General features: G+C 32.3%; 1 protein-coding gene across 1 annotated transcript; it reads right to left on the reverse strand.

The window, feature by feature from the left end:
* Positions 1-410: 410 nt before the first annotated feature.
* On the reverse strand, positions 411-2,390 carry LOC129905971 (uncharacterized). Its single transcript, XM_055981600.1, has 2 exons — positions 1,355-2,390; positions 411-1,294 (listed from the first exon to the last, which is right to left on the reverse strand). Exons 1-2 carry the CDS (start codon positions 1,364-1,366, stop codon positions 548-550), a joined length of 759 nt encoding a protein of 252 aa, XP_055837575.1. The 5' UTR covers positions 1,367-2,390; the 3' UTR covers positions 411-547.
* Between the last annotated feature and the right edge of the window lie 9,952 nt (positions 2,391-12,342).

The following is a 12,342-nucleotide window of genomic DNA, read 5'->3' on the forward strand; positions in this document are numbered from 1 at the left end:
CTCTTGAAAGCATGCTGAAAACTATGAGATTCGCAAAAAAGCACGGTGGCAAGTCTAATTTTTTTTGGATCGAAGTTTAATGGACCGATGAAAGTTTTTTTGCACTCCATAAATCACCAAGAGTGAATTTTGTTCGAATGCGGTCTAGAAAACTTTGTTCAAGAAAAAAAAAATTTTGCGAATCTCATAGTTTTCAGCATGCTTTCAAGAGGTTAACTAGTGCTTTTCTTGCTTGATAAGTCCCAAATTTAGTTGAAAGGGTGTTTTTTTTTCGAAGAGACAGTAAAATTTGTAATTGGTCCCAAAATTGTATAATAGTATTTGCATTTAAAGTAACGCTAAAACTTGTTAAATTAATTAAATAATTTGTTAGAAACTTTTTTTGAGCAAATGGACTTATCATATTTTGAAAATAAATGATTCAATTGTCTACAAAAATTTTTTAATTAAAATTGATTAATAGTTCAAAACATTAATTGATTATTAAAATTGTATGCATAAATTGACTATTTTCAAATAAATACTATTTTAACTTAACCCATTATATTTATTTCTTATATATTCGCACCAGTTGTCCCTGCTCATTATATTTATACAATGGCCCTTCAACTTTTTCAACAGGTGTGTACTTCAACTCGGCGGTAAACGCATTCGTCCGCGCTTCTTCTTCAGTTTGTGAGGTTTTATAACTGACCTTTTGCAAAGTCCTCTCTGGTGTCAAAACGAAATATTCACCTTTATTTACGAAACCTTCAGCAATATCCTCTTCTTTATTAAGTTCTTCTTGTGGTGCTTGATTCGTATAAACGCCAACTAATTGGTTTTTTGAAATTTTATATTGAGCTGACGGTTGCTCAACAATTTTGTTTTGCACTGAAGGAAATTTAATGGGCGACAAGAATTGTTGTGGCTGTCGAAACCTGGAGCCTTGACGTTGGCGATAGTACTCTCTAATATTTAGATGGGGAGATCCATTGAACTGCACAGAAGGTCTTCTCGGAAGTCCTTGAACTCGAATAATGTCTTTAATTAAAACCTGATCAGCTTCATCTGAAGGAAGATAAGCATTATTTGTAGAAATTTGAGGAGCATTTTGAATTAGTTGTCCAGCATGATCAACACGTTCTTTCGTGATCTCGAGTTCAATACGTGGGGCTATCTGGGGCTGTGTAAAAAAGTCTTCATTAGGTAAGTCAAAAGATGCCCCTTCTGGCTTCCATCCTGATGGTCCATAAGGAAAATCAGCTGCCAGTTCAGCTAAAGAAACTGCAAATAAAGTGCTAAGTATTGCAAACTAAGCAAAAAAATCCATTAATGAAGTTCGATTTTAAATAAAATGCAAAGTGTACTATACCTTTAAAGACATGTCCAATCACATCAACTTTGTTTACTAAATGATTTCACTTAAAGCTCAATTTTTGGCTTTTATACTTTTTATAAATATATTAATGCATCCTGCAATTTGTATGCAAGGTATGATGTTTTTTTACAATTTGTCATTGTTTAAAAACCTTCTTAATGCCCCATGGAAAAAAAACTATCACGTAAACATAGTGTCTGTCTTATAGTGCATGCACCAACCCTTTTAATGTTGTAATAATGGTCAATGGTCTTCAGCTCTAAATATTTTAGACAGCTGACGAATCAAGTTCAATGTCAGCATTAAATAATCGTGTGCCAACGACTCGGCCAAGAGCCCAACGATTCGACGGCGCCGCCGGCCGCGCGTGCATGCACGACCTGATAAGACATTTTAAATATTTTCTTCAATATGTTTGGGCTTTAAATTATATATGGTAAAAGGTACTCGTAAATAATGATTAAGAAATAATTTTAAACAGCACCCCATATCGTTTCGTAACTGTAATAATTCATACAATTTTAAGTTATTCAAAGAAGATAGTTTTTGTCTGTTTGCTTTTTTTTCGAATTTATTAAATGTTGCATTAGAAATAATTTTCCATAGTATGTTTTCAGCACATAGCTTAGTTAGTTCATATCTATTCAAATGAATTACGAGTCACGTTTGTCCTTCTGAAATTGAGTTACAAAAAGTTCTTACAATACAGCACACTACACATAAAAAGTTAATATCGTCCAAACTGACATTGGTCGCCAAATTGTGAAAACATGGCAATTTGGCGACCAATCGTCGACCCAGAATTACAGGGTTCTATCATGTGCACCGACCCCTATTTTGAGTTATTCAACTTTTAAGTTTTTGATGCTCGGATTTTGTATTAAATGACTATTAATTTAAATTTGAATGATGGCAAACGATAGATAATTGATTAAATATAATTAATTAGGTAAATAATAATAAATTTGTTTATTTATGAAGTGGTTTTCTTTTAATTGCAATTTTAATTTTTTTTTTCACAAAGTTCTATAAGCCACTTCAAGTAGTTCAAACTTCGGAGATGGTTCTATGTACCATCACATAGAACCATGTAATTGTTAAGTAAGCATAAATGGAGATTGCTTATAAAGCTATATAAAACTTTAATAAAAGCAGCAGAAATCGGTTTTTAAATGAATATCAAATATAAACTTGATTTTAACATAGTTTTAAGTAAAAAAAAAAAATAGTATTTGCGTAATTGTATGCAGTATTTTTAGGTACTTTATGTATAAAATTACTTAAATTCTTAAAATTAAAAAAGAAAAAGCTGTAATCTAAGTCATATTTGAATTTAATTTTAAAATAATATACCTAACTCCAAAAGCTTAAAGATTTTTCGAGCTCAAAGTCTTGAAAAATATCTCGGTAAGGCTCTGTGTAAATTGGAGTTGTTAAACATTAAAAAAAATGGTATTAATTTAATTATTTTATTAACTAAAGGTTTTACAATTCTGAAAAATTTACCCAACAACATAGAACCCTCCCATAGTAATTTGTTTTGTTTTCGATAATTTGATAACAATTACACTGAGGGAAAAAACGCAACGTAAAATGTAAAATGTTCAACATTGATTTAATGTTGAAAAAATTACCATGAAACTTCTTCAAAATAAAATTTAAACAACGTAAGAATTTTCTTTATTTTTGTCGGACTTCAGCTTTTGTTGCATTTTATCACTCTAATTTTCAACAGTGAGATAGCTCGTTGGTAAAGCATTCGCCTAGTAACCGAAGAGTTGTAGGGTCGATACCCAGCGGCTGCCCATTTCTCTTTTTTTTTAGTAAATTGATGCTTTTTTTTAAGTTGAAACAACTTTGATTTAAAGATGTTCTATAACGGTAAACCACTTTAAACTAACGATGTTCTACTTTGATTTTAAAATTTTAGTCTTCAACGCAAAATCATTCTGAAAAATATTTGAATCAACGTGGTTTTCGTTGATTTTAAGTTGTTTTTTTCCCTCAGCGTAGAAGGTTCTATATACAAAAATAAGAAACACAAAATTCTATGTCAATTAGATTATGGGTAATTTTTTACTGACTAAAAAGAAAATAACAAAGTTCTCTCAGATAATTTAGCTACACAAAACCTTGTAATTGTTAAAATACTACATTTTGGTTGTTAGGACCTTGGTTTTTTGTGTTTTACGCTTTATAGGATAAATTATGGTACATGCCCATATGCTCATAGCGATAGCGCTTAAAAATACGAATCCAACGATACCCATCATGGTATAAAAAGACAAGGTATAATCATTAGAGCCGCCATCTTACAAAATGGGGTAATAAGGTTTTGACGTTTGGCATTTGGCACAGTCAAAAGCAACAACAATTTCCAACACAAATTTGTTTACAACAACAATTTCAATGGGCAGCTGTCAAAACCTTAAGTAGCCATTTTTAAGTTTTGACAGTTCTCGATACAGAGTTTTTTCTAATGATCATACCTTCTCTTTTTATACCATGGATACCCATAACTCATTTTTGGTAAAAATGGAGCTAAGAACCTTGTAATTCTGGGCCGACGCAATGTCAGCTACCGTAATTTTTAAGTCAGCTATTACACGCAGCCTCAAGAAGTGCGCCTCTTTTCAAAACTAATGAGTGCAAAAGAGAAAATAGATAAAACAAAAAATCATCCGGACGGAGAGACTGAGACTCTTTTTCGACAATTCTTTTTCCACTTTTTCCTTTTTCAACATTCCCTTTCATTTCTTTTTGCTTCTTGGTGCAATACAACTACAACAAATTTTAAATCAAAAGAGAAATGTCAAATTTGAGTCCTTGACTCAAGAGGCATCGTGTAATAGTACGCGCCTCACAGTTCATAGAATGATTACCAAAAGAAAATTCGAAGAAAGAGTCAAGCGTCTTGAGGCTTCGTGTAAGCTGACTAAGGGTACATCCACGTTCTGAGCGGCTGAGCGTCTGAGCGTTAATCCTGAGCGGCAAAACTAATGTTGTTTTCGATTGGCAGTCCGGAAGCGTCCGGAATCATTCAGAAGCCTTCTGAAAGCGTTTTATTCGCACAAAACTGACATACAAAACGCTTCTCAGAAGAGAAATTCTCTTTCCGATTTAAATTCAGAAGCACTAATACCTACACGAACACTTAAATGTCAACAAAAAAATATTCAATCATTCTTTTTTTGTTGTCATTCAAAAATTTTTTGTTTTTTGAAATTAAAATTAATTACATAATTAAAATGGGTACCTTAATGCAATGGAATGATTTGTTTCCATTTTCTTCTTCATCGCCGTCTTCAGATTTATTTTTTTTTTTAATAATTTTCATAATTTTTTTTTCAAGAAACAAAATAAAATTAATATTTGACACTTGAAACTTCACAAACACAAAAAAAAGACAGAATTGAGTGGAAGCGACGTGACCTGTTCCATTCGATTTCAGAATGAGTGAATTCTTGAGTGAAACCAAATTAGAACGTATGAAAATGTATGGGGGTGGCCACCAGGGGCGAACACACTATTGGGGCAAGCGGGGCAGTGCCCCGGGGCCCCCACATGCCTTAGGGCCCCTTACGGAGACAATGCAGATGTATCACTTCGAACACAAGACAGACAAATTATATTCTTCAGTGTAATGCATAATGAATCGGTGAGCAGCTTTATATTTATTTCAGGGCCCCAACAAAAATAATTGCTTTTTTGAAAAAAAAAAAATGTATACCTATTATCTTAGAGCTCCAAAAAATATTATTAGAATAATCTTAGCGACCAACGAATGATACATCAGGGACCCAAAAAAAAAGAGGAGGGCGTTTACGTTTGGCCCCCAAAATTTAGTCTTGCCCCGGGGCCCCAGCAACTCAACGTACGCCACTGGTGGCCACATACACCCTGAGCGCCTGAGGGCTGAGCGGCAATCCTGAGCGGCTGAGCGTCAATCCTGAGCGTCTGAGCGACGTCGCTCAGCCGCTCAGCTCTGTTCTATTTTTTTTTTTTTTTTGAAATCCTGAGCGGCGAACTACATTATATTCTTAATTACCATGAACATTTTAGTAAATGGTGAAAATTATGGTTTTTTTTTGAAGAAAAATATTTAAAAATATTAATTTTTGTTTGTTAAAATAAAAAAAAAAAAATAGGCCCCGACAGGAATCGAACCTGGGACTCGAATCTTTGTCTGTTTAAGAAGGTATAGCCTAAACGTATGGATCAATTCTCTTCAAACTTGGTATGTAGCAGTTTTTGGAGATTGTGCAGATGATTCTATGGAATTAATTTTTTTAGAACCTTATCTAACCATACCTGTGATGCACCAATACTAGAAAAGTATAATTTTTTCAAAATTAAAATAAAAAAAATTAAGTGTGGGTTTTTGGACAACACCTATCTTTTAGCAAAAAAAGATTTTTTCGGAAGTCATTATTGACGGTATCTGTCAAAGAAGCGTTTTTTTAAGCTTTGAATTTCTCTCAAACGACTTTTTATCAACATTTTTTATACATAAGCATTTATATAGTCTAGTATAAATCAAAAATAAAATTTTGAAGAAATGCATTTTTGAAATTTGAAAAAATGTTGAATTATTTTTTTTAATCAAATTTTCGAAAACAGGGGGGTCATTCTGTAATTTTAAAAACGATAATCGAATCGATGATAATCGTTTTACAGTTTGAGAATCTTTAAAGCTATTTTAAGTCAATTCTGATTCAATATTTCCTAAATAGTTTATATAAATAAAAGTTTTCGTATCCTTAGAAGTCGTATTAGTCTAGGTGATTTAGTAGTTGCCTCTTACTCGGGTGGGTGTCTGAGGTTCGATTCCCGAAATTGAAATTGTTTTTTTTTTATTTTCTCATCTCAATAATCGTCAATAATCGTCAATAAATAAACGGTAGCTAAATAGGCAGTGCCGGTTTAAGCACTACCGGCGCCCCTGGGCAAGATTGCAAGTGGCGCCTCTAAAAAAAAATTCATCTAAAAACAATTTTTTAAAATCACGAAAAAAAGCAATAGCAGATTATGTCTTACCTCTCATATACTTGTTAATGCATTTATTAAAAATGTGCAGTGTATTAACTTAAAAAGGTTAACTTAAAAAAAAAAATTAATTATTCATGTCATTTAGGCTCAATTGACAAGACTACCTTTATCTCTGACTTTTTTGTTTAAACACATTTAAAGATTAGGTACAGTTGGTTTTATTTGAACAATATTTTTTCAAAAACTTTTTCAACTAGGTACATTAATGTCGTTTTCGATTGGAATCACTCAATGATTCACTCATTCTGAAATCCAATAAAAAACTTTGAATCGCTTCCACCCAATTCTAAAATTTAATATCTGTATTGGTGAAAAATCAAATATTTTGTTTTTGTTTTTTCACTAGCAGAATAAAAAACTTGCAGCACGCTTCTTAATGATACCAGGCGCTTCCGGACGGCCAATCGAAAACAACATACCTTTACAAGTATAAGGTTTGTTCGTTGTGAGCTCTAGGGCACTCTGGGTCGCTCCGAATTCGTTGTCAAGCGTTTTTTGTAGCTCCTTTTTCAACCAGCGTTATTTCCTCTGTGTTCGATGTTCGCTGATGAAACTAAAGCTCTGAGGTGTTCGATGTAAAATGAAAACCCGAGAAACTCTGATTTTTTTCACAGTTAATTGAAATGACTTAGAGTGCCCTGGAGGGGGGAACAACGAACAGACCTATTTTTTTATTCTCACACACAAACGTAGTTTTTATGAGAAATGGAGTAGCTGTCAATTTTTGGCATTTCTGGATTTTGGGTTTTCGGGATTTTGTGTTTTTGGGTTTTCGGAATTTAGGGTTTTCTGGATTTTGGGCTTTCTGGATTTTTAATTTCGGGATTCTGTCCGTCTCCCTTCTCTTTCCTTATTCATTATTAAAGGGGCACCTTTGCAAAAATTAAATTGGTAGGAGGAATATTAGGATTGCTTTAGTCTTTCAAAAGAAATTGGGGCGCCTTGTTCTTCAAAGATGAACGAAGATTTTGGACACCATTGTTCTTCCGGAAGCCAAATAAATAAACCCAAAATTGGGGGGCGCCTTCATTCTTCAAAAAGTTTAGGACAAACAATACGAGCGCCGTTGAAAATGTAAAATAGAAAAAAATTGGGGCGCCTTTGTGAATGTAAAAAAAAAATAAAACATCGATTGCAAAGACTTCGTTATTTATATAACTTTTGTAAAAGTTCGGGGCGCCTGCGGCGCCCCTCAATTCTTGCGCCCCTGGGCGACGGCCCAGGCTGCCCCCCCCCCCTAAAACCGGCTCTGTAAATAGGTCTCGTTTTTGGAGAATTTATTCGTTTTTGGATGCAATATTTGATTTTTTAAAAATGTTTATTAATTTATGCCAATCACCGATTAATTTGCAAACTCCACAAACAAAAAAAAATATTAATGATTAATTTCTACAAATAACCATAATGTTAGAGTAAATTATTTTAATATGTGTAACAAAATACCTTACGCATTTTCCAAAATTGTATTAAATGTATGTAAATTTTGACTTTTAGGTCATTAAAAAATACATATTGGTTCAGCTATAGCAACATTTTTCGACGTTTAAACGCACTAATTTTGGAAAATGAAAATTTTCAAAAATTATATAGGTACGATACGATTAAGAAGGCAAATTAGAAACAAATCAAATCCTTTGTCTCTTCCAACGCATATGTAAGTGTACATGACCATTTTTATAATAGCCGTTTTTTATTATCACTTGATCCATATAGATCATTAATTAAAATGTATTACAACAACTACATGAGATCTTGCAAGATCACGATTCGTGATCCTGATGAAAAGCAAGATCACGATTCGTGATCCTGATGAAAAGCAAGATCTCACGTAGTTGTTGTAATACATTTTAATTAATGATCTATATGGATCAAGTGATAATAAAAAACGGCTAATAATGCTCATAGGCCAGTCATTATATACATACATTTGAAAATGCAAAATGACCGAGAAAGCTAAATTTTGGATATGTTGTAGAGGATGCTTAAAAAAGCTTAACTTGAAGTTTTCGACCAAGATTTCCTATGAGCTTTTTCCGCCATTTTGAAAAAAAGGATAAAATTGGTTTTTTGACAATAACTCGGCTATCTGACGAGATGCGAAAATCTTACAGGGAGCTTTTTTGTAGCTTTTAACGAGTGCTACAATTCATGCATACACATTTTTTGTGTATCATGAACCGTTTTTGAGATATGGATTAAAAAAGTAAAAAATTTAGGACATGCCATTTGTTTTTTGACATAATCTATTTTTGGGTGATGAATATCGAAAAAATTATTAACATAAAATTTGTAGACCACATTCAGACCTACAATGTCGTATTTTTATATTTTTTTTTGGACAAAAATTACGACTTCCAGCCGGCCGCAAAGTCGTTTAGTCCGCTCCCACCGCCAAGCAAGCCGCCCGTTCGGTTGTAAAAAAAAACAATCATTCATGTTTTTTTTAATGTTTATATCATTATATCAGTAACACATACATACAAATGTATGTATTTATTTAATAAATAATGAGAAGAAGATGGTAATGGTTTTTTTGTTACCTCAATTTTATTAACCCAAATTTTGTAAATACAGTATACCGGCTTTTTGTGTTGATTGTGCATTTTGTAATTTGCTTCAATCTCTATATTATTTAGTTCATCAAAATTGCAATTAGATCAGTGCCAATAATTTTTTAAAATAAAAAAATTTGGATAAATGGTATATGAAAGCGGAAAAATAAATTGCCCACAAACTAATTGGTGGAAAGGGGGCGGGTGAATGCCTTGTTCGATTTCACTAGTCAAAAAGTTTTTTTTTATAGAAATCAAAGTATATTTTTCTAATGATTTTTTGTATGCTGAGCTCGAATCTTTTGCCTGATTTACAATATTGCGAGACGACGAGACGCGAGCGAGACGAGATTTTTTCTTGGTCATTTAAATCGTAAGCCATGTGAAAATATTACGATTTTTTTGGGTAATTGTTTGTTTTTGACAGGAAATAGAAGAATGTGTCAAAAAAGAAGGAAATTATTTGTGTCTCGTCGTCTCGCAATATTGTGAATCATACATTTAGTCAGAAAAATTCTATCACGTTGAGATATAACCATGCCAATACATCACAAAAATAGTGTTTTGAACGTTCAAAATTCAATTTGCACGTTAGAGTTATTCTAATGCTAGATTGAATTTAAGAAGGTCAAAGGCCATTAGAAAAGTATAATTTGGTTTCTATGGAAAATTATTTCTCGCCAATATTATGTCATTTACGGAAAAATCGATCTTAAAAATCGTTTTTTTTTTTTTCAATTTTTCTCAATATTTTTTAAATCAAAAGTATAGTTCTTCCATACAATCTTAAATAAAAGGTTTTAATCTACCTAAGTAACTACATTCCAAGCTTTTTAAAAATCAAAAACTTTTTGGATTGACAAATAGGCTATTTTATCAAATTAAATTCGTCAAAAATCCAAAAACTAACTTTTTGCTCAAAAAACATTTAAAATACATAGAAAACATAACAAAGAAATTTTTAACCAAGATTTGCATTTAACTTTTTTTGATAGGAGGTCTACTTTTGACAGAAATCGTAAAAAACCAAGATTTTCGACACCAACACTTTTTCGCCCACCCACCCTTTTCCACCAATTAGTTTGTGGGCAATTTATTTTTCCGCTTTCATATACCATTTATCCTAAGTTTTCCAACCACCCATATGCTGCTAAAAATTTTTTTATTTTAAAAAATTATTGGCACTGATCTAATTGCAATTTTGATGAACTAAATAATATAGAGATTGAAGCAAATTACAAAATGCACAATCAACACAAAAAGCCGGTATACTGTATTTACAAAATTTGGGTTAATAAAATTGAGGTAACAAAAAAACCATTACCATCTTCTTCTCATTATTTATTAAATAAATACATACATTTGTATGTATGTGTTACTGATATAATGATATAAACATTAAAAAAAAACATGAATGATTGTTTTTTTTTTACAACCGAACGGGCGGCTTGCTTGGCGGTGGGAGCGGACTAAACGACTTTGCGGCCGGCTGGAAGTCGTAATTTTTGTCCAAAAAAAAATATAAAAATACGACATTGTAGGTCTGAATGTGGTCTACAAATTGTATGTTAATAATTTTTTCGATATTCATCACCCAAAAATAGATTATGTCAAAAAACAAATGGCATGTCCTAAATTTTTTACTTTTTTAATCGATATCTCGAAAACGGTTCATGATACACAAAAAATGTGTATGCATGAATTGTAGAACTCGTTAAAAGCTACAAAAAAGCTCCTTGTAAGATTTTCGCATCTCGTCAGATAGCCGAGTTATTGTCAAAAAAACAATTTTATCCTTTTTTTCAAAATGGCGGAAAAAGCTCATAAGAAATCTTGGTCGAAAACTTCAAGTTAAGCTTTTTTAAGCATCCTCTACAACATATCCAAAATTTAGCTTTCTCGGTCATTTTGCATTTCTAAGTCGTTTTTTCCGACATAATGACTGGCCTATCACAGATTTTTTCAAAACTTTCGCATATCCAAAGAAGCGTTCGTTTTAGTATTAGAAACTATTAATTTAAACAACGGCCGCCTTTCAATATCTTGTATTAAAAAACGAATAGTTTTTCGATACACATATTAAAATAATTTACTCTAACATTATGGTTATTTGTAGAAATTAATCATTAATACTTTTTTTTTTGTGGAGTTTGCAAATTAATCGGTGATTGGCATAAATTAATTAACACTTTTAAAAAATCAAATATTGCATCCAAAAACGAATAAATTCTCCAAAAACGAGACCTATTTAGCTACCGTTTATTTATTGACGATTATTGAGATGAGAAAATAAAAAAAAAACAATTTCAATTTCGGGAATCGAACCTCAGACACCCGAGTAAGAGGCAACTACTAAATCACCTAGACCATCGGTTCTCAACCTGTGGTCCGCGGACCCCTGGGGGTCCGCAAAAAATTTCAGGGGGTCCGCGTCAGCTTTTCCATAAAGCATCAGAAAAACGTATTAAGCATTATTCTAATGTGACGCTCAACAAACTTTGTTCTTTTTATCTTTTTAACTAATTTCCTCGTATTGCATTTTCTTACCCCTCTCAATAATAGATATATGAATCTAATTTTAATTAATAAAGGATCACGAAGGGCTTTTCTATACATGGGCTTGCTGCCTACTGACATAATGACATGCTAAATTTAATGATTTTTTTAAATATATTTTCCCACCGCTAGGGGTCGCGCATTGCAATGCAAAAATGTATGTTTTCTTGCATTGTATTAAAAAAAAAATGTTTCACTTCAGAGCTGGTACTAAAAAGAATTATATAAAATATATTAAGGAAGTAAACTAAAGTTTTAAACTGAAACTTGTTTTATAAGCCAATTTGTTTTTTTGTATTTTTCAATATTCAAAGCGAATGCGTGACCGCGACCCATAGCGGTCATTTTAAAAATAAAAAAAAATCTTTTTATACTTTTTTGGATCAAATACAACTTTTGTGGGGGTATGTTTTTTTTATTTTTCAATTTATTTTTTTCACCATTCAATGTCGCTCCGGCCCAATGGGCAGGATTCACAGTCAGCAACAGTGTATAATTGTTAATTTAATGATTCTTAAACATAATAATAGCCGTGTTGTATTGGTACTCAGTATTTTACTGAGTAAAGATTGTTTTTGCGCTACAACAAACGACTACTTGTATTTATAATTAACAATAATCCTTTAAGGCTTGGCCACACCGAAGGGTACATGCGGTAGCGGTATGGGTACTTGTATGAAAAAAATTCCAAACTGACACATCAACGTTCAGATGTGGAATTTTTTTCATACAATTACCCGTACCGCTACCGCAAGTACCCTTCGGTGTGGCCAAGCCTTTATTGTTTAAGGGTCAAAAATGTACATGTTTAGAAAAAACATTATC

This window comes from Episyrphus balteatus, chromosome 1 (assembly GCF_945859705.1).
Source record: "Episyrphus balteatus chromosome 1, idEpiBalt1.1, whole genome shotgun sequence".
NCBI classification, from domain to species: Eukaryota; Metazoa; Arthropoda; class Insecta; order Diptera; family Syrphidae; genus Episyrphus; species Episyrphus balteatus.